The sequence below is a fragment of the Camelus bactrianus genome, chromosome 6 (genome assembly GCF_048773025.1).
Source record: "Camelus bactrianus isolate YW-2024 breed Bactrian camel chromosome 6, ASM4877302v1, whole genome shotgun sequence".
NCBI classification, from domain to species: Eukaryota; Metazoa; Chordata; class Mammalia; order Artiodactyla; family Camelidae; genus Camelus; species Camelus bactrianus.
In genome coordinates, this window is record NC_133544.1 from 93,683,295 (window position 1) to 93,709,395 (window position 26,101).

The 26,101-nt window shown below is 36.1% G+C and overlaps 1 protein-coding gene across 10 annotated transcripts in view; it reads left to right on the forward strand.

Moving 5' to 3' along the window:
* The window catches only part of HERC1 (HECT and RLD domain containing E3 ubiquitin protein ligase family member 1), a 204,735-nt gene that overhangs the window by 120,112 nt on the left and 58,522 nt on the right, over positions 1-26,101 (forward strand). For 9 of the 10 annotated variants that reach the window (XM_074366366.1, XM_074366364.1, XM_074366363.1 and 6 more), the window contains 12 exons: positions 2,705-2,756; positions 9,495-9,763; positions 11,477-11,692; positions 12,098-12,218; positions 12,463-12,700; positions 12,852-13,039; positions 16,211-16,366; positions 18,252-18,358; positions 18,884-18,994; positions 21,697-21,873; positions 25,035-25,274; positions 25,642-25,725. In XM_074366366.1, the coding sequence (XP_074222467.1) occupies positions 2,705-2,756; positions 9,495-9,763; positions 11,477-11,692; positions 12,098-12,218; positions 12,463-12,700; positions 12,852-13,039; positions 16,211-16,366; positions 18,252-18,358; positions 18,884-18,994; positions 21,697-21,873; positions 25,035-25,274; positions 25,642-25,725 (1,959 nt within the window). The remainder of the gene's footprint in view (positions 1-2,704; positions 2,757-9,494; positions 9,764-11,476; positions 11,693-12,097; positions 12,219-12,462; positions 12,701-12,851; positions 13,040-16,210; positions 16,367-18,251; positions 18,359-18,883; positions 18,995-21,696; positions 21,874-25,034; positions 25,275-25,641; positions 25,726-26,101) is intronic. The other variant, XM_074366367.1, reaches the window with a different exon arrangement.

A 26,101-nucleotide genomic window follows, 5' to 3' on the forward strand; every position in this document is an offset into this window, starting at 1 on the left:
AAGATATACTGGAGTTTCTGCAACAAAGACCAGGTAGTTGGAACATCAAAGGATTACTATTAATTAAAGAAAACCAGACATCTCAATTTAATGAATTTAATGCTCTTCTATGTATGGTAAGACACAAAAGTCTGGGCTCCTTGGTATCATGCCTTTGGCATGCCCCTAGCTATCTATGCTCTGTACCCTGTTTTTGCCCATCCTCAGTTCCCTCAGGGTGCACTGTTAGGGGTACTGCTGCTTGGCTCCATCTTGAGTTCCCTCCAGCTCACTATTGGGGCAGTGATAGTGGCTAATGACTTGATGGCTGCAGCGTCCTTTGTTTACTGATATGGCAGGCAGTATTTTTCATTCACATGACAGTGACTCTTATTTCCGTGGCAGTTTGTTAGTGCCTTTAATAAACCACTAATAGTTTGTCTCATGTTGGACTTATTTATGTATTATTAGTATTTCTGTCCAGTAGACCTCTTAGGATGTCTAGGGAATTTTTTTTTAATGCCCCTCGTATCTCCTACATTGTGCTTTGTGTATTGTAAGTGATTGATAATTCATTTCAACTGAAATGAAAAGATAAAAGATGAAGATAAATGTATTAAAGTGGCATAGTTTTCGGAAACAAACAATGAAATCTGAGTCAGTCACTATAGACTCTCTTGATTTTGACCTGGGACAAGGCACTTAATCTTCCTGAGCCCCAGATTCTTTATCTTTGAAATGGGGAATGACGTTACCTCTTATACTTGCCTCACTGGGTTGTTGTGAAGAACAAGTTTGGTGATACAGTTTAAAACATGTTGAAAGCAATGTTTTTAAAACATAATGGGAAGACGGATAAATGGATGTGGGCTGAACTTAGATTTAATTGCCAGGTTTAGTTTCTGTAGAACTTTTAAATGGTTAATAAGCAGATTTTTGAAGAAGATAGATTCTTGATCATGTTTCCTTATGAAATATTTAGAAAGATAGTGTCATAAAAGGTGGAAAATTCAAGAACTAGAGAGAGCAGATTCCATTGTAGATGATGGTAACCTGTGCTGAGCCTTCAGCTTCAGAGAGCCTGGTAATAGAGGAAGAGGAGCAAGCAGTGGGGGCAGTTGGGTTTTTCCATCTGAAATATGTTACCCTTTTGCCCGAGGTTATCTAGGATTACCATTCATATCTTAGATATCTAGTAATGCTGAATTATTAGTGAATGAAGTGTTCTTAAAATAACTGAAGTCAACCAGTTTAATGCTAAATCTGTGTCTTAACCTTCTTTCGTAAAGAGTATTATGTGATGTATTATCTACTTTACTGTCTTAGTAAACAGAGAAACCTCAGTAAACAGTTACACAGTTAAACCCAAGTTTAACTGTTTAATACAGTTGTCATACTTATCAGCATTTCTTAGTACACTATCTCCTAATCCACCTCCCTCATTTCCATACTCCTGTCTTTCAGAAAGAATTTGATTTAGCATAGAAAAAATTAATACTACTTATAAAAGTATAAATTAGGTGAATGAATTATGGCTAAAAGAAGTTCAGAGAGGAAAATAAAGCCCTTAGTAAGCTTTGTACACCTCTACACTTACCCTGTGATGTTCCACTAGAGATGGGCCACCGAATAGGAAACACATGAGTTACATGGTTCATAGTGTCTAAAAGATGAAAAAAAGTCTAGGTTTTCCAGAGAAACTCTGATATTTCTGGTTCCTAGGCCTGAGATAAATTTCTTCCATGGGCCCTCATGGCAAACGTACTGTGTGATACAAATGTTACAGTGCATGACATGGTGATGTCTTCAGTAGCTGTCATGACAACTGTTTGGTGTTTTGTCTAGCAACAAATGGCCTGAGAACATACTTATTTCTGGGTGTGTGTGTGTCTGTGAGATAAAATGTGTTTATCCATGATGTGTCAATATGTGTTACCAGGAAGATTTTCTAAATGACATTTCCTAAATGGATCACTTCTGCAGCCTTTCTTCTTTGCCACCGCCTTTTTTATTGTGTGACGGAGGATAGCTGAAATGTCAAAGACCATAATGTCAAGTCTGTGCATAAGTTTGTCATATGGTTTGCATATGGTTGGCTGCACGCATGAGAGGGTAGACAGTTGTCGGCAGTGCCTCCCCATCACACACACACACAAAAATGTATTTTCTTTCTTCCTGAAAGCCTTCACTGTTTTATTAGCTGTCTGCAATTTCACCATTTGAGATTTCTTTATTTTAACAAGTTTTTAAACAACATTTTAAAATATTTAAAAATACTACCAGAAGGCTTAGGACTGTGTTATTTTTCTGTTAGTGTGGACTCCTCAGATTCTCTTCGAAACACCTGGCCAAGGCTAATGGGAGTTTTGAAAAGAATGGGAAACGAGGGTAGAGAGCAGGTAGTAATTTCAGAAAATGAAACTTTGCTACAGGGACTTTAGACATCTAGGGGATATTAATAAGAGATCATACTGTGTTTGGAGGATGAAAGACAAAGATTCCAAAGAAGAAAAGGTAACAACAAAGAAAATCTATTGCTATTTTACAAGGTTAATGAACGTGAAAGTTGACTTTGTCTTTTAGTGTCTCATAGTCACATGCCTGAGCTTTCTTATACCTGTTTTTAGTGGGTTTTTAGAGACTTTTTGTTCTTAGCCTGACCTGACTGGTGAATAAGTACATAATTTTCACAATTAAATTTTATTATTTATTTTTAACTTAACAGAGTGGAAGGCGAAATGTTGATTTGGATTTGGCATCATCTCATAGAAAGAGAGGTATGTATCAAATATTAAATATCGGGTTAAATTAACTGTTTTTATATCTGATGTATTTAGATCTGACTGTCATTGAAATATTATTGCAAAAAAAATTTAGAAACACTTAATCAGAAAAGTTAAAAGGAAGATCATTTTGTTTAAGATATACACCCTTTTGAAAAATCTGGGAATGTCTAGGAGTTAATAGTTCTGTTTCTCATTTGTCACGTGTTTTGGCTTTTTAGAAGTCGTGTGGGAACTCCAGAAACTTTACACTGCGGGGGCTTATGGGCATAATGGCCATGTTTTAGCTCGCTGGGATAGTTGCTGTGACTTAAATGGTGTTACAGGGAGAGCTCTTTACCCCAGTCACCTTCCATACTCAAGCATACACTTTAAACCTGAAAGTTTCTACTTTTTTTCCCCTTTGCTTTCAGGATAAAGCATGTAAGAGATCAACAGATGATTTCTTAAAAAAAAAAATTCCCATGAGAAATAATTTTAGTGTCATCAAGAGTTAAGCTCATTTGTTAAAAGCTGTTATCTTAGTGAATAATGTAGTTAACTCTTGGTTTTACGTACAGATAGATGGAAGGAACAGCAGTTTTCAATAATATAAATCCAAAGTAAAAACTCTTGTTATTCTCTGTTAATTGACACTTTTATTAAACCCATTTATTCTATGGTTGTGAAAATGTGAAATGTTAAAAATCTCCGCTAGTGGCAGTTTCCTAAAAGCCTGTGGCAAAACCTTTTTTCCCATGATACTAAGTCTTTTATATTTCAGAATTAAACCATTCTCTTGATAGCTTCCTCGGCAGGATGTTAGTTTCCCCTACAGGAAAAAAAAAGTGAGAAATGAGGTAAAACTGAGGAATGAGAGGAAGCAATGTGCACACAATTTTTTCATTTTTGTGTTTATAACTTAGAGCAAGAAAAGTTGATTCTTCTGTAGAGTAAAATATGGTAATACTTTATTCTCCACTTACAATTAGAATGTGGAGAATGATTTTTCTGAACTATTAAGAATTGTAAGAACTAGAGCTGGTGCTTTCTTTATTGAAAAATCTTTGAAGACTACAGCATATTAAGGCTGTTCGGTTTTTAAAAAAAACGATAAGGTATTTCTGATAGCAAAGAAATTAAATGATGTTTAATATAGTGTGCAGTATGTATTTTATTATTTCCTAATTTTTTTGAAAATTGGTAATTTGTATGCCATAATTAGCCAGAGTGTCCTTTTCTTTAGCCACTTGACTTAGGAATTAACTTAAATTTTGGGGACAGTTTAACTTTCCTAATGTGGTTAGCTCAGGTGAAGGTAGTTGCTACAGTTTCTATGTTATATTAGTGAAAAGATGGCTCCAGACTTACTGAGCAGCATAAGGGGTCCAACCTGTCGTTTAAGAGCTTCCTGCTATACTAATTATTTATAAGTGATAGTCTGTTGGCTAAAATTACTCTTTTCTCTCAGATCTTTATCATGCTTATGGAAATACAAATTTGAGATTCGGTCTGTGTTAACCATGTCAGCATGTGGCAAAGTAATCTTTGGAATAAAACAAAAAGTGGTATCTTTACCTTTGAATTAAGAATAACCTAGAATTCGAGTATAAATTACTTAGGAGGAATTAATATAACATTTAAAAATCATTATCCTAGAGTTACTACCTGTTCAAATTTTAAACAATCGCCCTACAAGTAGATGTGGATTTCCTATAGTTTTAGAGCGAAGTAATTACAAATGAATTAAGCCGTTAATCCAAATTTTGTTTAGAGATAAACCAACTTCTCCAAAAGCTCAAGGTAGTACCAAGACCTTCAAATTTAACTTTATTTTGTTGGAAACAGAAGGGCAAATACAGGACCTCATAAGAAAAGTTTATTTTTTTTTAAATTACCCATTTAGAAAGTTGTAATAGGGGGCAAAACTAGTTACGCCAATTTATTATCACTTAATTTATTCTAGTAATCATTACATTTTAACGTTCCCAGGGAAAAAACTTTGCTAATAGCTTTGTTCCTAGTAATAAGTGACTACAAAGTAGAATTACTATTTTAGGAAAGGCAGCAAAAATAGTTTTCAATCTCATGAATCGTAGTACTTGTGGATTTAATAATGGAAATGTACACTTAATAGTTTCATTTATTGTATTATAATGGATTTCCTTCTTTAAAAGAAATTAACATTGAAAATACATTCGGGACATTATATTTTGAAAGGAATTTAAAAAAATCATGTATATTTAGAGACTACCCTCTGGATTTTTTTTCTTTTTAACCACAGTGGGGGTTTTTTTGCTTGTTTTGTTTTCCTCTTTAATGATGGTAAAATAAACCACGTTTTTTCCTTATTTATTATTAATATGGGCCAGATGTCATAAGCCATAATATGCCTGTCATCAGTCGGGCAGATGAACTACTAAGTCTGAGAACTTTTAGGAGCCATTCAGGTGTTCTGATTCTGACTTGAGCTATGAAGGACAGGCAAATGTCCAGCCAAGTGAGAATTCTCCTATATGTTTTTTACCCCTTTCCAATATTTTGAAAAGGAAATGTAATTTTTTCCCCTTCAGATTGCTTTTTCATCTATTAGCCGAATGGTCCAGAGTTATTCAAAGAGAAATTGGAGATTACGGTGTTTAATTACGTCCCATTTACTGAGGCTAAATGGATATATCAGTATCAGCTGATGGTTTGTGTGCATTTCAGCTGCCCTTACTATGCCTCCAGAGGCTCCTCCTGGAGAGGGCCTAGTGCCTCTAATTTCAGTATTTGGCACTGAGGATACTGGGATACATGCTGTTGAACCATGATTGCTGCTTCTTCCCTCACTCCAGTTAATGTTTCACAACTGGTCTATGCTCTTGGTCCAAGAAAGAGTAGAGCAAAGTAGAGAAAGGTAGGAAATGGTAGAGCAAAGTGAGCAAATAATTGTAGCTCAGCCAACTCGCTCAGCTCTTTTGAGGCATCAAAGCTAAATTCTAAGACCAGAAATGTCATATAATACTTTAAACAGAGACAAGTGAAACATATTCCTGCTTAGCGCCTCAGAAGCAATATGAAATTTATGAACACTATAAACTGCTTACTATATGCCAGTTATTGTTCTAATCACGTCAAACATAATAACTCATTTAATTTTCCATCAAATTTAATTGTCAAAATTCTTGGCAAAACCTGTTAAACTAGATGTTGTATTTTGGTACTTTGATAAATACTTTAAAAATTTGCTGTAGTTGTGCAGAACTGAGCTCATCCTTTGCTGAAAGGCAGTACCTTTTTGCACATACTTAACTTTAGTTTTCATGCTTAAGCTGAAGCTGATACAGTGAAAAATGGGAATACCAAAGCAAAAATTTAAGGAGATTATAGTTTGATTTAATCCCCACCCTAACCCTACCCCGACTCCCGCTGCCCCAGGTCTTTAAATATAATATTAGGGTTTTATTGCTAAATAATATTGGGAACATTTATCAACATGTGTGTTTCATGGTGTAACTTGTATGGGTGAAGTGCTGTTTTATCTATGCATTTCAAATTAGATTTATAAAGAAGAGCAAATGTGAATGTTGTCTCCTGTATCAAATTTCTCCTTTTGTCTTCTGATTCTTGTTGTGGTAGTGTATTTACTCCTTTTTGGCCAGTTGAGCCCCAGAAAAAAGAAGAGCTTCAAGCAAGTACATGATGGCATGTTTAATTTTTTTCCCCTTTTAGCTTGCCTACATATTTTATGGTTTATAAAGTATGTATTGCAGTTCTGCCATGTTCATTTTGAAAATTCCATTTAAGAACCAAAGTTGTAAGGACAAGTAAACAATCTCAAATTTCTTGTTGAATTATATTTTCTTTTCATAGTAGGAGACTCTGACTTAATATCAAGTAAGAATTGGGCTCAGTTACTGTTACTCTGTAGAGACTTTTGATATGCTTTTCAGACACAATATTTTCTATATTCAAATAAAACAATACAGAACAAATCACTTATTAGGTTGTTACAATGGTTTACAAGTTAGAGTTTTTTCATCTCTCATTTCCATACTGTAAATTTTTGTGTTTCCAAGTATTTTTGCTGTCAGCCTAAATATTTTGATTGCAATTATTTAATTTATTTATTTACCCTAATGCTTTCAGATAGTGTCTTTCCTGTACTTTCCTATATTTTATTCATACAAAGTTTTGTTTGGGTTATACACTTTATAGGTTGTATCCTTTAAATTAGGCGTCAGCAAACTAACTAGTGCACCACATCTGGATTGCTTTTTTTGAAAGTAAGGTTTTATTGGAACACAGCCACACTCATGTATTATCTGTGACTGTTTTCATGCTATAACAGCAGAGTTGAGTAGTTGCATGAATAGTTAATGACCCACGAAATGTAAAATATCTGGCTTTTTACAGGAAGAGTTTGCTGACCCTTGCTTTAAATCTCAGGGAGGATTTAATTGGGGATTGGCCACCTAATCATAGAATATTTTGGAGTATATGAAGACAATTCACTTTTTGTAGATTCTTCACAGTTGAATCTTTGGATAGGCAGGCAGTTGAAATTTTCATGGATCAGTGATTTGTGAGTTGATTAATAACAGGAATATGTAAACTTAGGGAATTATTGTCATTAACTTAGCAGATCATTTTCCTTGAGCCTCTCTTTCCTCAAGTGAGGAAATTTGACTAGATAATCTTTAAAGTTGCTTTTACTTCAGTGGTTCTAACATTAGCTCATTGCACATTTTATTTTCATTTTGAAAAGTAATTCATAAATATTGGAAGAGAAAAGAACTTTTTATTCTGAAATTTTATTACTGAACCAACAAGCTCAATGCTAAGAGCCAAAAAATATCATTTGTGAGTTAAGGTTAAATCCAGATTCTGAATTTGGGCTACTTAAAGAAATGGAAAATGATTATTTGTCTTTATTTTCTTTTTTTCCACATTAGCTCCTGCTTTATTCTTTAAATGTCATTTTTAATTTAATACATTGTACATCCATGACATCATTGTTTGGATTTTTACTCTTTTCTGTATTATATGAAAAAATATTCAGCTATACAATTTGTGTAAATTTTCAGATTGGTTATTTTTTATGTGCATGAAAACCAAAAATCCAGTATTTTTTAATCTAAGAATTCTTGCTAAAACATGAAAGGCAGATAAACCATATATTCTTTGCCATTCTAAATTATTTTAGTAGAATCCATATAAATTATTTCATAACTACTTTATAATTTTAGCTGCCTATTGTGAATTTCTATGTCTGATTTTGAAGTTGAGGTTTTATTGACATCAATGTAATAATTTAAAAATAATTTACACAGTCAATATTTTCTCTGTGGGCAATAGTGTTTAAATAGTTCTCTTCTCAAATCTTTTCCATCTAGTACGTAACAAATATAATTTTTATATAATATAACTTTTACTGAGTGCCTTAAGATACATTCCTAACAGGGAAATTTGGTATGTTCACACGATAAGATACACAGCACTCAAATGAACCATGGCTACATACAATAATGTGAATGAGTATTAGCAATACTATATTAACTGAAAGATATGTCCAGAAAGACTACATAGAATGATTCTCTTTTATAAAGTCAAGAACAACTAAAACTAAACACTGTTTATCTTGGGAATACATATAAGATAAACCAGTATTTAACAACAATAAAAGCAAAGGAGTGATAATGAAAGCCTTAGGTAGGAAGACACAGAGGGAGATGGGTTCAAGGAGGAACAGATAGATAGATACAAGTTACTGTCAGTTTTCTAGTTCTTGTGTTCACATTTACTATAAATAAATATAAATACAAAAGCAAGCCATGCATGGACCAATGATGAGAAGACATTATGAGCCAAGGAGTACGATTAATCTAATTTGTGTACCTGAGATCAATTAAATTAAAAAAGACAAAGCTTGTAAGAATTAGATAGACACTTACATGTTTACTTGAAGCCAATTTTGGCACATGACTTGGACAGTTGTTGTGTTCAAACATATTAACATTTTTGCTGTCTAATGCAGATTTTTGCCTATTGGCAAAACTAATGGTATGACACTACTTGGTAATTTTATGTAGATATTTTATAGTAAATCTTACATATTCTTGTCTGTGAAACTTTGCTTCCTCTGTGTAGGAGTTTCACAACCTGCAATAAATACACATATGACACAGTGACAATGTTCCTTGTATTAATGAAACCCAAAGGGTGATGCTTATGTCTCCTTTTTGTGTAAGTTTACTTGCCCTTCTGTATTCATTTTTTGGTAATGTTTCATTGCAGATATGTAGACACTCTGCTCAGTCTTAACTTTTTGCAATGGTAATGTTAAATCGGATGAAGTCCTGTTACTAGTAGGTCTCATAAGCAGTGGCCTAAGTGCCTAGTTCCTTTTTTTTTTTTTTTTCCCATAAATGATGGTCTGGTTTAATACTGCAGGGCATTTTAAGCTAAGCATTTTGAGAGCAGCTTCTGCCTTTCTTTTTCTTGTGGCAGCGTGTTGCTAAAGCGCTTACAGAGACACTGGTACATTAAACAGGGCCTTTTCTTTGTTTTCTTACATTGCTCTAGTTTTTTGTTTGTTTGTTGTTTTTTACCAAAGCATTTTGCTCAGATTCACTTAATGCATGCATGTATTCAAACATGAGTATCCATTTCTCACCAATTGGTATGGTAGCAGCACTCAGCCCTCAGCTAGTTTCAGACGTATGCTCTACTTGGTTGCCATTGATGCGTGTTTGTTCTGTTTGTATGTAGGTCCTATGCACAGTCAGTTGGAATCCCTGAGCGACTCTTGGGCTCGCCTGAAGCATAACCGAGACTGGTTATACAGCTCCTCTTACTCCTTTGAGTCTGATTTTGATCTTACCAAGACTTTGGGAGTTCACACCCTGATTGAAAATGTTGTCAGCTTTGTGAGTGGAGATGTGGGGAATGCCCCAGGTTTTAAAGAGCCAGAGGAAAGTATGTCTACAAGTCCCCAGGCCTCCATCATTGCAATGGAACAGCAGCAGTTAAGGGCAGAAGTAAGTCTTTGATATTTACTCCTTGTGAGGGACTGTGGAAACTTAAACCAAGCTACAGAATATGTAATTGTAGGAAAACCTTCCCTTTCTTCTATTCCTTGCTTCCCCCTTTACTCTACCTGAGCTTTTTGATGTCGTTGTCTTAATCAAAACAGCCTGATAATTTTGTTTGAAGGGAACAAAAGTGCATTTTAAACTGCTGTCTTTTAGAACAAAATACTCTAATCATTAAGTCTTTCCTTGTCTCCAGAAACTAGAGTGAGACTGATTGGTGACCATACGGATCTGCTCTCAGAGTCTCCATTTTTGACACACTTGACTCTTTAAAACTAGATTAGAACACCATGGTAATAATGATAAGTGCTATAATTAGTGAGCATAGCCTCAAAATATCTCCCTCAAAATATTTATTAAATATTGTGTTTTTAACATGTCCACACATTCTTTGATGCTCTTCCCTCCAGGAGGTGGAGCTTAATTCCCCTCCTCTTGAGAGTAAGCTGGATTTAGTGACTCAGCCAACAGAGTAGGAAAAGGGGAAAATATAGCAATTTTACGTTGCAGAAACTTGGCAGACATAACCCTAACCAAGTGATCAAGGTCAATATTACCAGTAATGGGTTATGGTGATACCATATACTCTGATAATAAGATGATGAGAGGGCGACTTTATAGTATGCTTCCTCAAAATCCATACCTGTAGTCAAACATGAGAAGATATCAGGCAAACCCCAATTGAGGGACATTCTGTAAAATACATGAACAGCCCTTCCCAAGCATCAAGGTCTCACACACACACACACACACACACAAAAGACAGAGAGACTTTCATAGACTAAAGGAGGCGTGACAACTAAATGCAACGTGATATCCTGGATTGGATCCTGGAACATACTAGGGACATTATGGGACACTGGTGAAACCCAAATAAAGTCTGTGGTTTAACCAGTAGTGTTGTACCAATGTTAATTTGTTTTGATATATGTACCATAGTTATGTAAGACGTTAACATAGTGGAAGCTAGGGGAAAGATATATAGAAAGTCTCTGTGCCATCTTTACAACTCTTCTGTAAATGTAAAATTATTTCAAAATAAAAAGTTTTTTTAAAAAAAGAGGGATAGGCTGATTGACTGTGGTGGTGGATATTTGTCCTTTTAGGGGAGCTAGAGCCAGAAGTTTAAGAGAACCACAGAGAAACCATTCCAGGATACTAATGCTTCTAATTCTTGAACTAAAGAGTATTCATTCTGTATAACTTTATTATAAATGAAGGAAGCAGTAACCATACTACTTGACTGTTTTGAAACCTTCGCATGTATCTCCTCATGAGCATCACAGTAGCTGTGTGAGTAGGTTAAAGTACTGTTAGCCTCATTTCATACATGAAAAACTGGGACTCAGGAAGTTAAGGGAGTTTTCCAAGGCCCACAGTAGGTGGAAGACTCTGGCCTTGAAACTAGGTCTCCTACATCCAAATCTACTACTTTTCCCATTGTATTTTGTAACCCTTTTTATACTGAACTTTGCTTATAGAGATCTTTGAGATATGTTAAAATCATAATAATGAAATAAATGTTTATCTTAATAGAATAGATTCCTAAGAAATGTCAGAATCTTCTGTGTGCTAAGTAATATATTGTCTGTGATACTCAGAGTTGTATCTCAAATTCAGCAAAAACCTCTAATACATGTTTATTTTACTTTTCTCAAGCTTCGTTTAGAGGCACTTCATCAGATTCTTGTTTTATTGTCTGGCATGGAGGAAAAAGGTAGCATCTCTCTGACTGGAAGCAGGTCGAGCTCAGGTTTCCAGTCGTCCACACTGCTCACATCTGTGAGGCTGCAGTTTCTAGCAGGGTGTTTCGGTTTAGGCACTGTTGGACACGCAGGAGCCAAAGGAGAGAGTGGCCGATTGCATCACTATCAGGTGGGTGACAGGTCTGTCGTATAAGGATGACACCTTACAGCATATTCAGATTTTTAACGTCTTTTTACAATACCAGTTTAATAATGCTAAACTTTTTGGTGTTTAAGATTGAGATTTTAAAATATCTCATTGGTTTAGTTTCCTGAGTCAGAGTGGTATGGTTGGGATTAGGTAAGCCATGGTTCTGTTGTACTTTAGATTCTTTGCTGGCTCAGTTTTAATAACCTTTAGCCAAATCGCATAGAGCTAGATCTAGGTTGGAATAGATATTGATGTTTGGGAGGATGGGTGTCAAGACCAGCATAGGGCTCTAGCACAGACTGGGGATAAAGTGCTATTACTTTTATTTGGGTAGAAGGTGTCATTGTTGCTAATAGAAAAGGAAAATCTTTTTGTGTAATTTAGGATGGAATCAGAGCAGCTAAGAGAAATATTCAGATTGAAATCCAGGTGGCTGTGCATAAGATTTATCAGCAATTGTCTGCTACCCTGGAGAGAGCCCTGCAAGCAAACAAGCATCACATTGGTGAGTAACTGCACCCACAGGTAGAAGATGCAAGCTACACTTTGGCCTGAGATTATGCTAGGTGCCTGATGTTCTCTACCTTGTGTTTAATGTTAGTAGGTCAGCTTACAGGTAAAGAATAAAGACTTGCAAGTGTAATGGTGTTCCATATTATTATTTATATTTTGGAATTTGATTTCTTTTAGTAAATTCTTGTTGACTTCAAAGAAGATTCTCAGCTGTCTTTCTTTCTTTGTCTTTTTAGAAGCCCAGCAGCGTCTCCTTTTGGTTACAGTTTTTGCCCTAAGTGTTCACTATCAACCGGTAGATGTTTCTTTGGCAATTTCCACTGGTCTGCTAAATGTATTGTCACAGTTATGTGGCACAGACACCATGCTGGGACAGCCCCTTCAGCTGTTGCCAAAAACCGGTGTTTCCCAGCTGAGCACAGCTCTGAAAGTGGCCAGTACAAGATTGCTCCAGATTCTAGCCATCACTACGGGGTGAGCACTGTACCTGTCCTGGTAGAACCGGGTGGAGGCTGGTCTTTCACATTTTATTAACTTTCATTTCCCCCTAATCTCCATTATGTGTTTAAGCACATTTGCCCTTCTATGGTATTAGTATTTATTTTTCCCCTGTTATTTCATACAGGACCTATGCTGATAAACTGAGCCCCAAGGTAGTTCAATCCTTATTGGATCTACTCTGTAGTCAGTTGAAGAATTTGTTGTCCCAGGCTGGTGTGCTACTTATGGCCTCTTTTGGAGAAGGAGAAGGAGAAGATGAAGAAGAAAGAAAAGTGGACTCCAGTGGTGAAACTGAGAAGAGAGATTTCAGAGGTGTCGTAAACTTTTTTCTCTGTCATTATGTAGGAGCTCTTATTGAATCCCTATTGTGTGCATATCATTAGAATGTAGACTGTTTTCTGTTGTGAGGCATGAAAGCATTTAATTTTTTCATTTCGGAACCCCTTTTTCCTCCAAATACATGTGATTTAGATAAGCTTATGACTGAACCTCCTCTCTCAGAGTCCGTTAACCCTGGTGTAGTGACCGTACTTCCCACTGTTTGAGTTCAGCCTCTCCTGGGCTGTTGGGGCTCTGGAACCCAGAGGTTCTAGGTGACTGTTTCCTGCAGACTTTGTTTTCTTGGCATTTGATTCTGACAGCCAGTCTCTAACTACAGTCTTGGCTTAAGTGTTCCCTCAGGACCAAGAGTTTTAATATATGGAAACTGGGTTAGAATTAAGGGGAGTTGAACTTCTTGCTAGGCTGCTCTGCTCTCCAGCCACTAAAAAATTCTTCATTACACATAGCCATCAGAATTTTTGGTTGCTGTAATATGGTCATCTGTTTATAGCTTTAAAAGGCTGTTGTGCACATTGTATTTCAGTAGGAATTAGACCCTGAACAGCAGAATTGCTACATATGTCTGTTACATAATTAAGGGAATAAAGATTTAAAATTGGTCATATATTCAAAAATTTTTGTGTAACTACCATGTCTTATTACCATAATAATAAGGGACCTCTTAATCCTTTCTGCACTAGATAGATAGACAGACAGACAGATGGAGAGAGCAACTTACTTAATTATTCTGTGCCCCAGTTCCCTCATCTATAAAATAAGAATAGTAGAACCAACTTTCCAAGATTGTTATGAGGATTAAATAATTTAATACAATGTAAAGGACTTAGAGCAGTGTCTGGCTCATAGTGAGAGCTCAATGAATGTTAATATTAATATTAAAATATTATAATAAATAATATTTAAATAAATAAAATAATATTTAAATAATGTTAATATTCTGTAGATAGATGGGTGGATAGAGGAAATATGTTGGGGATACAAAAATGACAAAACATTGTCTCTGCCCTCAAGGACCTTCTAGGGTAATGAGGGAGGCAGACATGTAAACAAGTAATTACGGTGTAATACAATAAGCTCAGAAGAAACAGCTAAATCTCTTAAGTCGGAATCTAGGAAGATGTGTGAATCTAATTCAGGGCTGGCTTTAGCTTTCAGAGGCTGAACCTGCAGCAAGTTCCTTCTCCTTGTTTATATGACGATTATCTTGCTTATACAAAGAACATAGGCAAACTCACAAAGTATGTTAAAATAAAAACAGGCTTTTAAAGCTGAGTCTTGTTTTCCTGAGATCCAATACGGGCATATAGTATTGTTAAGATAATAGTTTCTTACCACTTTGTGCTGAGTATTGGATATGTGGACAGCAGGGAAGACAGAGTGGAGTTATTCTTTAGCCTATAGTTCCCCAAGGGAACTGGATCCTTTTGTATCCAGGTAAAAAAAGAAAGTTCTTCTATGATGAATCTTGGTAGCTGTAACAGCAGACTGAGTCCACATCGGATCCCTGAGGTCGTCCTAGAAAGAAGGCCATTGGCACCCTTTCTATTTATGGGGATGGCTAGGATTGAGACTGATTCACAGCAGCAGTGGTCATGCATTCAGAGGCAGGTTGCCCAGTATTAATAACTGTATAAACTCTCTAAAATATTTAACTGAAAGTAAGATGTACTCTTCATTTTCAAACGTATAGTGTTGGTACTGAAACAAACTGTATCATCAAATTGTATCAACTTGCTTTATATTTAAGGTTTCATATAATTGTCTTGTTACAGAAATACTTACTTGGAGTAAGGATGGGGTAGGATGGAGGCTCCTAAAAGAGATTTTCCCGTGTATCTCTACCAAGAGAAAAGGCTACATAGAGGAGTTAGCTTTTGAACTGTATTTTGAAGGAATGTATAGGAACAAGGTTGGAGAGAGATGTGGGTACAAGGGCATGCTAATAATTTTATATTCTTCCAACTAATATTATAAAAAAAAAAACCTTTGCTTATTAGCAAAGAGTAAAGAAGTAAAGAAGAGGTAGAGTACTCTATAGAGAAAATGTAGAGAAGGAGTTCTTAGATTTTTCTCCAATTATCCTTAGCAGGTTAGTTCTGTCATAGACCTGCACACCCATCTCAACAAAACAAAAGCTCTCCAGTTAACAAGGTTTCTGTGAGGATAGATTACCAACCATCCAAGCATGACCTTTGGCAGGAGGCAGTATCCCCTCTATCACAAGTGATTTGTCTGTGTATTTCTTAATCTGATATGCCAGGATCCCCCTGAAAGGAGTGCCTGTCTCCAGATTGTTATGTTTTCCCATGTTTTAATGGCCCTTAGGGATTGACATTCTGGGAATCTTCCTCACTAGCACACTTCTTCCCCTGGCTCTAAGTGGGAATTAGCCAGGCTAAGGAGGTATGAAAGGTGTTGGATGATATGGAAACATGGTGTGTTACAGGAAGAGCAGATAGTTCTTTGGCTTCAAAATGCACAGGGTGGAGGGAAACTATGAGGTGATGGCAAGAGAGAGGCTGGTATTGATGGTGGTGGAAAAACTGGGAAGATTGTATAGAGTAAATTTGTGGAAAGATCTTATACATGGAATTTGAGCTCAGGCAAACCAGACTCAGGCCTAGAAATTTGTTCCTTTACACAAAGTCGTTTTTTAGAGATGTGATTAATTTGACTGGGACAAGGGGTGGGGCAGGTTGTGGGTGGATTATGGACTTTTTGAAAATGTGGTCCAAATTGTCAACTCTCTTACTAGTCAAATGCACATACATACATGATTTTTCATACAATTTTAGGGGGTTCATAGACCAGCTCCCTCAAATTCTATCCAGTAGAACTGTAGACTTGGGTAGAGAACTGTTGCTTCTTAGTGGTAAAAAAAAATGCACAAAACCAAGTACACATACTTTATTCTAGCTAGCCCACTGTCATTGTACACAGACATAAATGGTGTTTTAAGTTTGGCCTTATTTACTGACCTTTCATCATTGTCTTTTAAATTTCAAAAATTCAGGAGCTAACTGACAACATAGATTTTGAATTGGGTTTGTGCTTACTGCATTCTAAACGTAAGTTATTTACTATAAGACTATTTCCTGTTGGTTTTTGGTTGTATTATAAACTTGTCTCTTCACTCTTTAGCTGCTCTTAGGAAACAACACGCAGCAGAACTGCACCTGGGGGATTTTTTAGTTTTTCTTCGCAGAGTTGTGTCTTCAAAAGCAATTCAATCAAAAATGGCTTCTCCAAAGTGGACAGAGGTGTTACTAAATATAGCTTCTCAGAAATGTTCTTCAGGTACATGACCTTTGCCTTGTTTTAACGTATTTTATACGTCACATCTGTTTTATTCAGATAATGCCAGACTTTAACAACATTGGATACTTGACCTTGATTTCAAGACTTTTTTCTTGCCTTATGAGTACTTATTTGATTGAAAGAAAACTAATTTCCGGATTGAAAATTGACAGGAGTTAATAATAGAGAGTCGCACTGGAGAAGATCATGAATTTAATGTAGAGAACTTGTACAATAATAAAAACAAGCAGAGAACATCCTCTTTAATATGATAATTTGGCACAGATTTTGACCTTCTTGGATTACCAAAATGCAGATCTGAATTTGTGCATTCTTTCTTATTATAATGTGATTTCTATTGCCTTGATTGTAACTTCTGATTATGTGCTACCTATGAGAGTTCTATATAATAAGCTTAATTCCTGGTTTTTAGCCTGAAAGTTTGGTCTGCTTGCATAGATTACTATTAGCCCTTTCCTAGTCTGTTTTTTTAAAGTGTTATAAGTATACATAAAGTAAAATTTACTATTTTAACCACTTAGGTGTACAATTAAGTGACATTAAACCCATTCACAGTGTCGTTCATCCGTCAGTACTGGGAATGGGAGCCCCACTTCCAGAACTTTTTCATCATCCCTAGTCTTTTTTAAATATGCTAAAACATAACGTAATCTCTTATGGTACATATTATTTTATAAGTATTACAGTCTCAATATAATTTACTAGTGTTTCTTTTTCTATTTTTGCATACATTCAGTAGTTTTAAAATTCAGAACCTGTGTCTTTGTTTAAAGACTGGTGTAAACAGAAATAAAATGCATATAACTTGTTATTAACCTAACAGCTACAGTTATTAATTGCGAAACTACAATAAAATGGAGTCATACTAAATGTTAATATTCTTCAAACAGAATTATCCCAGTCATTTTATGATAGCAAATTCTGTTAAGAAATTATAAATTCATTTGTTAAAAGTATTTAAAGAATTTCTGAAATTGATCAGCTGTGGTACAAATAAAACAACGCTTTATTCAAAAGAACCCTTACCTTTCTCTTACTTTCCTAAAAGATCTAGTGTTTATAAGTATCTGCTATTTTCAGATCAGTTGTTCACACCAGGGTTCTTCTTAAATACACATCTTAGCTTTATGTGTAGTAAACTTATACTCATTTTCCTGTTAGTTTTTCTTAACTAATGTAACTTACAACAACTTTTTTTTTCTCTTTTAATAAGATAAGGCTTATATAATATTGATTAGGGTCTTAGAGCATAAAGGAAAATCAACTGGTTTTATTGTAGTAATGGATAGAAAAAATCATCAGTATCCTATCTCCATCTTTGCTTACTTTAGAAAAGTATAAACTGCTTACTCCCCATTAGCCCTAAAAACCTCTGTGAGGCAGCCAGGGCGTGAATAAAGAAGAAGCAGTGAAAGGGTATAATAAGCCTGAGCTTTAGACATTAACAGACCTGTTTAAAATTCTACTTCTTTCTCTCCTGAGCCGTGTGGCTTTGGTCACGTTACTTCCCTGAGCCTCAGTTTCCTCATCAGTGAAGGATGTAATGTAGGATTTGTGAGGAACAAGAGACTTACTAATATGTATGAAATGCCTAGCAGTTTTATACACATTATGAAGTACCTGGCACAGGTAGTTATTATAGAGCTGTTCCTTACATACATGTAAGAACGGAAACATAAACATCAGTATTCATATACATCAGTGGGTACAGGATGAATCCAGAGTTCTTGTGATAATATGCTGAAGTGAAGTTCATTCCATCCTAAATGCTTAGCAGGCTCAGGGACTTTGTTCAAGAAGTTCATTTAAACTTTGAATTTCAACCACATTGATAATAGCAAAATGTCTTTTTTTCCCCCTCCAGGTATTCCTCTAGTTGGTAACTTAAGAACGAGGCTCCTTGCCCTTCATGTCCTTGAGGCTGTGCTGCCAGCTTGTGAATCTGGTGTAGAAGATGACCAGATGGCTCAGGTTTGTATTTTATAAGATGTGCTTTACATCTGCAGCATGATTCACCCAGAATCTAAACTTAGAGTCTCTTCAGTTTTAAATGTGTTATTTATTCAGTAGCAAGACTTCTACTTCTGAGATTGCTTTCTTTATTTTTTCATCTCTAAGCAAAGAGAAAGAGAAAGTAAGTTAGTCATGGGTGTGAGGAGTAGTATAGTGAATACTTTCAAGATCATAAGGAAAGGAAAATCGAGAATTTCTTACTAGGTTTGGGCGTCTAGATTGAGAAAGTTGTGAGGCTGCGTGGCCTAATTAGAGGTCCATATAGTGAGGCAACATGAGGGCAGTAGAGCCCACTTTTTAGTGGGTTAATGATCTTTCTAAAAAATGATGTTTAACTTGCAGCCACCCAGAGTAGCTGTTGAACTTTGGTATAATCAAGCCTCACATGTGACTTAGTATTACGGTTACATGGTATATTTTTTTCTAACAATACTTAAAATTATCCTTTACAGATTTTATCATTTTTTTTCCTTCAACAAACAGGTTGTTGAACGCCTGTTTTCCCTTCTGTCAGATTGTATGTGGGAGACACCTATTGCTCAGGCCAAACATGCTATTCAGATAAAGGAAAAAGAACAAGAAATAAAATTACAGGTAATTGATTCTTCTAAAAAGGTATTTTTAGACAGCAAAAGTGTCACCTTTCTCTGAATACTTTCTGTCTGAGGGACCTTGTTCTATCAGTTATCCCGTGTCCTCTCTGCACTGTCTCCCTTTCCTCTGGTTCCTTCTCCTCAGTTTTTAAACATGTCTTATTTCTAGCCTCTTAAATCCCTTTTTTATCCACAAAGCCTTCCCTATATTCTCTCATCCTTTGTTGCTAAGGTTCTCAGAAGAGTAACCTTATATACGTTTCAGCCACTTCCTCACTTCTCAGTATCTCTTCAGCCCAACTGCTTATCTTCCATCAAAGCACTGAAATTAAGTATCAGAGGAGTGTTATTGGTGATGTAGTGTACGCCTTTTTGTCCACATCTTACTTGACCTCTGGAAACTCAACCCTTCTATTGTTTTGAAAACTACTTTCTCCTACATCTCCATATACCCTCTGCCAATCCTTGATTCCTTCTGGAGGCATCTCTACTTCGGTGTGACTTTCTCCTTGCCTCCATCCCAAATTCTGGTGTTCCTCAGCGCTTTGTCTTTAAGTTCCCAGCAGTCTCAGTCGTACCCATGACCGTTCTCAATACTTGCATTTACTTCCACACTTATAATGATAGCCCAGGTGTCTCTCCTGCAAATCTTTCTCCTTTTCTTCCCATCTCATTTTTTATTCGTGGCACTATCATTTAATTAGCTTCCCAATTCCTGGGAATTCTAAGCTTTCCTAATGTCCCCATCCATGTAGTCAGTAGGCCTCATTGATACTACCTCCTAAATAGTCCTTGAATCCATCCATCTAACTGCCTTAATCCTTCTCTTGGTTTTTGTGATTCCACACTTTTTCTGATTTTTCCTCTATCCCAGTACAGTGGCCTCTTCTCATTCTCTTTTATTGATTCTTCCTCTTCTATTTAATGTTAGTGCTGGAGTATCCTAAGGTTTGGTCCCAAGACCCCTTTTTTTCCTCAGCCATCACCCTTATTCTGTTTCCTATAGCCAGCAAAACCTTATTCAGATCCATATGCTATTGATAACCAAATTTTTAACTCCATTTCTGACATTTTTCCTGAATTCCAGACTTATAGACACATCTTCTGTTTGCCTTACCATTTGAATAATAGCCTAATAGGCATCTCATACTTAGTAGCATCCGTAGTTCTGTCATATCCTGCTTCTTCTCAGGCTTTCCCATCTTCCTAGTAAGTGACTCAATCAAAAAATGGAAGCAGCATCCTTGGCTCCTCCTTTTTATCACACACACACCCCATTTCCTCTATTCATATTCCAAGTCCTGTTGCCTCCTCCGTAAAGCATAATGTGAATTTTCCCACCTCCTCATTTCTCAGCCACTATCATGTCTGACCTAGACTATGCAATTGCCTCCTAACTGGTCTTCCCGCTCTCATTGTTAACTTCCTGTAGTCCATTCTCTACACAGGATCCATTGTAATCTTTTAAAATTGTAAATCAGAGCATGTTGGTCCTCTGCCTAAAATCCTCCAGTGGTTTCTTGACATTCCTGTGATAAATTCTAGAACTCCTTGTTCTCTCCCTTTTGCTTACTACACTGTGGTTAACTTGCCTTCTTCCTGTTTCTTGAACACACTAAGCGTGTTGCTTCCACTGGGCTTTGCACTGGCTATTCTTTCTGCCTAGAATACTGCCCTCAGATATGTTTCTCAGAAGTCAACTTCTTATTTTTAAGGTCTCGAATTAATTATCACTTCTTGAGTCCTTTCCTGACCCTCAATCTAGAATTAGTTACCACACATTCTTTGTTACATCACCTGTTTTAATTTTAGCAGAGCACTTATTACCTGATATTTTCTTATTTATTTTCTATCCCCACCTTCTTTGAGAGCAGAGACCTTATCTAGTATACTGCTAAATATGTGGGTCCTGGTATAGTGCCTGGTATCTCGTACATGCTTAATAAGTATTCAGTAAATGAGTAAGTTTAAGTCTTCGGTATTTCTTACCTGAACTCTTGCAGTAATCTCCTGATTGTTCTCTCTCTTTCATCCTGTACACTCCTAGTCAAACAATGTTTACAAAACACAGATCTGATCAGAAATCCTCTATATAAAATCATTCTGTGTAGGCACTCCCTATTGTCTATAAAGTTCTGACTTAAAATGGTACTCAAGACCGTCCATGATTTTGTTCCATCTTCTCTTTCTAGCTTCTTATCTGCCAGTCTCATCCTTTAGATATCCCATGCTGCTTGCAGTTACTTTAAATCACTGAAGTCTGTTTCACCTCCATGCCTTGGCACATGCTGTACATACTGCCTTAAATTTTTTTCTCTTCTTTGATCAACTGCTTAACGCCTTCTCATCATTCAGGATTCAGTTCAAAAGTCATCCTTTTTTGAACCCTTACCGTATGCTTCCCAAGCATGGTTAGACACTTACACTTTTATGTGTCTGCTATATCTGTCATGTAACTTCTGTTATTCTCTCACTACAATACTGGTGTTATTTATTTGTCTCTCTGTCCCCTAACTGGACTGTAAGCTCTTTATGAGCAGGGACCATACTATATTTATGATTGTGTTCCCATTGCCTGCACAGTAACTGGCACATAGTAGACACTTACTAAACATTTGTGGAATCAAACCACAGAGTCTTAGACTGTGTACTAACTAAGATCTGAGTTACTCCAAAATACTGACCCAGTTTCCTTTATGGTAGAAGCAAGGAGAATTGGAGGAAGAAGATGAGAATCTTCCTATACAAGAAGTATCCTTTGACCCAGAGAAAGCTCAGTGTTGCATAGTGGAGAATGGACAGATTTTAACTCATGGCAGTGGAGGAAAAGGATATGGATTGGCATCAACTGGAGTAACTTCTGGGTGCTATCAGTGGAAGGTGTGTAGAATTCCAAGTACGCATTTTGTCTGTTAGTCGTTTCCTGCTAGATTCTTATAAAATATATATGGAAAGACTTAAAAAATCATCATATGTAAATGTTCTATTACTATGTAAGATGTTAACACAAATGGAAAGTGAATGAAGGATGTACAGAAACCCTATATTATTTTTGTTAACTCTGATAATTCTAAAATGGTCTCAAAATTTTTTTATATGTATTGTTACATTATTTTTAAAATCATGATCATCCCTCTTATGAGAGGTCACACAGTGCACACCCAGCAATGGAAATGCAGTAATACGTGTATGATGTTTCTTCCTGAGAAAGCACATTAAAGACTGAGTTCCCAAGATTTTTATTGGGTGCTAGTCACATACCCTCTGTCTGGTATATATTAAAATTTTAGTTTCCCAGAAGGAAAACAGATGTTTAGTGTAAACCATATGGTTGTACAGTCTAGGCACAATGAGCCACCCTTATCAGTAGGGAAACTTTTTATCAGCGTAGAGGACTGTTTACCAGTCTAGTTCCCAGGTGCCAGCCAAGGACCAACATTACAAGCAGTTCTTTCTAAAGACAGCAGTCTCTGCTATGTTACTTCTTTTTTTTTGCACGGTCCATCTCCTTGGCCCTTGGCCACAGTGTTTTTATAACAAAATTACTATTATTATCTAGAAAGACTCCAGGCAGCAGGATGAGACCAACTTCCAGTATTAACTTCAGTTATGCCTTTTAGGGGTTTGAGACTTAGCCAGTTAAAACAAATCTCATTAACCATAAAGTTCTATTTTTTTAAAAAAAATTCTTATTTTTTTATTGAAGTTTAGTCAGTTTACAGTGTTAGTTTAAGATGTATAGCAAAGAGATTCAGTTATGCATATATTTACATGTATATATTTTTTCAGATCTTTTCCATTACAGCCCATTACAAGAAATTGAACACCCAGTTCCCTGTGCCCTATAGTACATAAAGTTCTATCTTAAAAAGTGTGGCTTTGTCCTTAAGTTTATGTATTAACTTTCAAAAACTGGCTTAGGCATCATTTTAACACAGCACAACTCTGGCCAGTCCAGAGCTCAGGATAGGGTGCATACACAAAAAATACAATCCCAGAGGGCGTAGGAAAAGAAGAGTTCATTATTGTTAAGATAGCCCTAATCAGAATGTATAGTAAGTAGTCAGGCAGAGTAAGTTAACAAGACCTCAATGTCACCTTCCACCACAGGTCCTCCCTCCTTCTGTTCCCTTTGCAGTCTGAATAATTTAGTTGAGTCCTTGGTTTTAGAGGGAATTCCTCTGAAGGGCAGTTTGTTAAATGGTTTTGTTTGACTGTGACATCAGTTTATCTGCCTCAAGAGTATGGATGACATCTGGAGGTGTTGTGTAGAAATTTCAGGATTGGGGTTACCTTCTGCTTCTTATAACCTGTTAGATGTAATGGGAGACTCTGAAGTCAGTTTGGATTTAAAGTGCTCAAAACAGCCTTCAAGACACAGCATGGATTTCTTTTTCAGCCCCTTAGGAGGACGAACAGTTCTGAAAAACAGTGGTCATATATGCCCTCCCTGCTCTTCCGTACTTCCCCAGGGCCTGGGTTTTTAATTTTTCTCCCTAATTCTAAAACCTTCTACTTCTTTTATGGTAATCATTTATCCAGTGAGCAGCTTAGAAAAGATCAATCTATTTCGGGGGAGAGCTTCCTCTAATAAACTGCGTGTGTATCGAGAGCATGTGTATCGGAGACGTAGAATCAAGCCATCAGTCTCCTGTTGCAAACTACAGCTAGCCCAAAAGGCTGAACATAGTAAGTGAAGAGAGCAAGAGTCCAGTCTATTATGAGAGTGGACAGAGGGGTCTTGCTCCCTGTCGTATGCCCTCCTCCAACTTGCAGCTTTCAATTGGAATCACAAGTTAGGAATGTAATTAGTTTCTATGTCAGAAATATAAAGCCAATCAGCAGCTCAAATTAGATTGTTCCTTCAAAAGAGCAGGCCCTTTCCCAGGGACATATATGTTATAGACCTGGACAGTCCAGCTAGAATCCATGATATTTTCAGTTTATGGCCTGGCAGACTAAATCCACAACAGTCCTCATGTTTGATTTTTGTTTGTTGGGCTGATGCCTGCTTTTAGTTGAACACTGCTCTTGCTGGATTGAAACAGCTCATTGCAGACAGTATCAGGTTTTAGCTTAAAATCAGATCCAGTTAGAATTTGTGAACTCAGGATTCTAAAAAGCTAGCAAATTTTTTGGCAGCAATAAAGCCTGGATGGTATAGGACCAGACAGCTGTGTTTTAAGTGATGAGCAAGGCTTTCCTTTTTGCCTTCTCAGTCTTAGAGGCCAGATTTACCCACTCAAAAATTTGTACTTCAGGCTGGAAAATCATCAGCTTCTAAGGGTTAGACATCTGATTTTATAAGAACTCATTGGCAACTACTAGCTTTTTAAATTAACTGAATAAAGAAGACACACACACACACACAATGGAATATCATTCAGCCATAAAAAAGAATGAAATAATGCCATTTGCAGCAACATGGATGAAAAGTAAGCCAGAAAGAAAAAGACAAATATCGTATGATACCACATATATGTGGAATCTAAAAATATGATGCAAATGAACTTATTTACAAAACAGACTCACAGGCATAGAAAACAAACTTAATGGTTACCAAAGGGGGAGGGTGGGGGGATAAATTAGGAATTTGGGATTAGCAGATACACACTACTTTATTTAAAATAGGTGAATAAGGACCTACTGTATAGCACCAGGAACTATATTAAGTTTGTTTTCTGTGTCTGTGAGTCCGTTTCTGTTTTGTAAAGAATTTCATTTGTATCATTTTTTTAGATTCCATATATATATAATTGATACCATATAGTATTTGTCTTTCTCTGCTAAAATTATTTATTTTAAATAAATACTCAAAGGTTATTCTAAATGTTCTATAAGGTAAAGATTACATTTGTTTTAAAATTTTTACAAAATGATGAAATTACTTTGTTATTTTTACTTAAGCTGAAAATAAGTTTGTCATATTCTCATAATGCATAAATACTATTTATAAACATATTCCCCATTATTGGTTTATACAGTTAATGGTATCTAAATGGGTTTTCGAATATTAGTGAACATTACCACTTTCATTTTAGTTTTACATTGTGAAGGAAAATAGAGGTAATGAAGGCACGTGTGTTGGAGTCTCTCGTTGGCCAGTGCATGACTTTAACCACCGCACCACCTCGGATATGTGGCTCTACCGGGCCTACAGTGGTAACCTCTATCACAACGGAGAGCAGACTCTGACGTTGTCCAGCTTTACTCAAGGAGACTTCATTACCTGTGTGCTAGACATGGAAGCCAGGACCATTTCCTTCGGGAAAAATGGAGAGGTACTGAAACTCAGAAATGTTGCATGTTTCCTTGTTTTTGTTTATCCTCAGCTCTGTTATTCAAGTGCTAGTTGTTCAGTTTATAGATTTTTCTCTGCTTTTTCTCTAATAACTTGGTTCTTACAGTATTTTCAGCACCAAACAAACAACAGAAAGATAGTGAAATCCTAGTAAGATTGTTGAAATTGAGGAACACGTTAAGATCATTTATTATATGCAGAATTTCCTAGGTTAGCAGGGTTAATTGAGATTTAGCTCTAGTAACTTTCGTTCTAAGAACAGCTTAGAATCTTAATATGATTGGATATTACTGATTTTAAAAATTTTTTTTTTTTCCTTTTTTTCCATCACCTCTGCCATACTGTAGGAACCTAAATTAGCTTTTGAAGATGTGGATGCAGCCGAGTTGTACCCGTGTGTAATGTTCTATAGTAGCAACCCAGGGGAAAAGGTAATGAAACCTCATACCTTTATAATTAAGCATAAAGGATATTTGTTATTTTTTACTAACATTGGTTAGCATCAGATAGAGTTTACAAATATAATAAAGCTATTTCTACCGTTAAAACTACCTGCTTAGATAATTTACTCTTCTATAAATAGGTTAAGTTACTTTTAGAAATTGCCTTTACTCTTTATTAAGGCAGTATTTGATATTCTGGTAATTTGAATATAGTGAGTCAACTTTCAAATGTATGTGCGATTACAGGAATTACAGGAAATAGTTTAGAGATAATCTGGTTCATTGGCAGTTATGCATATTTAAGAGAAATCTAGAAATAATCTTAACTGTAATCAGATAGCGTTAGGTGAATAGTGGAAGTTCC